This window comes from Triticum urartu, chromosome 7A (genome assembly GCF_056163025.1).
Source record: "Triticum urartu cultivar PI428250 chromosome 7A, HENAU_Tu73, whole genome shotgun sequence".
NCBI classification, from domain to species: Eukaryota; Viridiplantae; Streptophyta; class Magnoliopsida; order Poales; family Poaceae; genus Triticum; species Triticum urartu.
In genome coordinates this window covers 586,159,891-586,162,081 of record NC_141879.1, presented here as the reverse complement: position 1 = coordinate 586,162,081, position 2,191 = coordinate 586,159,891, and the positions used below count along the sequence as shown (strand labels likewise).

General features: G+C 45.7%; 1 protein-coding gene across 1 annotated transcript; it reads right to left on the bottom strand.

Moving 5' to 3' along the window:
• Positions 1-742: 742 nt before the first annotated feature.
• LOC147960556 (uncharacterized) lies at positions 743-1,648 on the bottom strand. Its single transcript, XM_087536324.1, has one exon. It carries the CDS (start codon positions 1,646-1,648, stop codon positions 743-745), a length of 906 nt encoding a protein of 301 aa, XP_087392450.1.
• Positions 1,649-2,191: the final 543 nt, after the last annotated feature.

Below are 2,191 nucleotides of genomic sequence, written 5' to 3'. Positions count from 1 at the left end.
ATGCACATAGCTTCAAAATGGCTAATCGGACGTTTTTCGGTAGAAGCCCCCTCAATGCAACAGAAAGCAGTTGCTTCATAATCATGTGGCAGTCATGAGACTTTAGGTTCTGGAACTTTTTCTCTGGAATAATTATTATTCCCTTTATATTCGATGAGAAGCCAGTCGGGACCTTCATACTGAGCAGGCATTCAAAAAAGATTTCCTTCTCTTCTTTGGTAAGAGCGTAGCTGGCAGGACCTTCATACTGCTTTGGAGGCATGCCGTCTTTTTCGTGCAAACGTTGCAGGTCCTCCCATGCCTCAGGTGTATCTTTTGTCTTCCCATACACGCCCAAGAAGCCTAATGGGTTCACGCAAAGGTTCTTCGTCACGTGCATCACGTTGATTGAAGAGTGTACCTCTAGCTCTTTCCAGTAGGGTAGGTCCCAAAATATAGATTTCTTCTTCCACATGGGTGCACGTCCCTCAGCGTCATTCGGAACAGCTAGTCCGCCGGGACCCTTTCCAAATATTACGTGTAAATTAGAGACCATATCAAGTACGTGATCACCGGTATGCATGGCGGGCTTCTTCCGGTGATCTGCCTCGCCTTTGAAATGCTTGCCTTTCTTTCAACATTGATGGTTGGTCGGGAGAAATCAACGATGGCCCAGGTACACATTCTTCCTACATCTGTACAGGTATATACTTTCGGTGTCAGCTAAACAGTGTGTGCATGCGTGGTATCCCTTGTTTGTCTGTCATGAAAGGTTACTGAGAGCGGGCCAATCGTTGATGGTTATAAACAGCAACGCATGCAGGTTAAATTCCACCTTTTTGTGCTCATCCCACGCACGTACACCGTTTCCATTCCACAGCTGTAAAAGTTCTTCAACTAATGGCCTTAGGTACACATCAATGTCGTTGCCGGGTTGCTTAGGGCCTTGGATGAGAATTGGCATCATAATGAACTTCCTCTCCATGCACATCCAAGGAGGAAGGTTATACATACATAAAGTCACAGGCCAAGTGCTGTGATTGCTGCTCTGCTCCCCGAAAGGATTAATGCCATCCACGCTTAAACCAAACCATACGTTCCTTGGGTCACCTGCAAACTGAGCCCAGTACTTTCTCTCGATTTTTCTCCACTGCGACCCGTCAGCTGGTGCTCTCAACTTCCCGTCTTTCTTACGGTCCTCACTGTGCCATCGCATCAACTTGGCATGCTCTTCGTTTCTGAACAGTCGTTTCAACCGTGGTATTATAGGATCATACCACATCACCTTCGCAGGAACCCTATTCCTGCGGGGCTCGCCCTCAACATCACCAGGGTCATCTCGTCTGATCTTATACCGCAATTCACCGCATACCGGACATGCGTTCAAATCCTTGTACGCACCGTGGTAGAGGATGCAGTCATTAGGGCATGCATGTATCTTCTCCACCTCCAATCCTAGAGGGCATACAACCTTCTTTGTTGCGTACGTACTGTCGGGCAATTCGTTATCCTTTGGAAGCTTCTTCTTCAATATTTTCAGTAGCTTCTCAAATCCTTTGTCAGGCACATCATTCTCTGCCTTCCACTGCAGCAATTCCAATATGGTACCGAGCTTTGTGTTGCCATCTTCGCAATTAGGGTACAACCCTTTTTTGTGATCCTCTAACATGCGATCGAACTTCAGCTTCTCCTTTTCACTTTCGCACTTTTCCCTTGCATCAACAATGACCCGGTGGAGATCATCATCGGGCACATCATCTGGTTCCTCTTGATCTTCAGCTTCCCCCGTTGCAGCATCACTGTATTCAGGGGGCACATAGTTGTCATCATCCTCTTCTTCTTCGCTATCTTCCATCATAACCCCTATTTCTCCGTGCTTCGTCCAAACATTATAGTGTGGCATGAAACCCTTATAAAGCAGGTGGGTGTGAAGGATTTTCTTGTCAGAGTAAGACCTCGTATTCCCATAATCAGGGCATGGACAACAAATAAAACCATTCTGCTTGTTTTCCTCAGCCACTTCGAGAAATTTACGCACGCCCTTAATGTACTCGGAGGTGTGTATGTCACCGTACATCCATTGCCGATTCATCTACGTGCATTATATATAATTATGTGTGTTAAAAGTAAGAAAATTAGACAAGTATCTATCTAAAGTAAGATTTTTTTTCTTTCATAAAGAAGATAAGAACAAGAGGCTCACCACGGTGGT

Coding starts and splice junctions, on each gene's coding strand:
- LOC147960556 (XM_087536324.1), bottom strand. CDS start 1,648: ATGTTAGAGGATCACAAAAAAGGGTTGTACCCTAATTGCGAAGATGGC.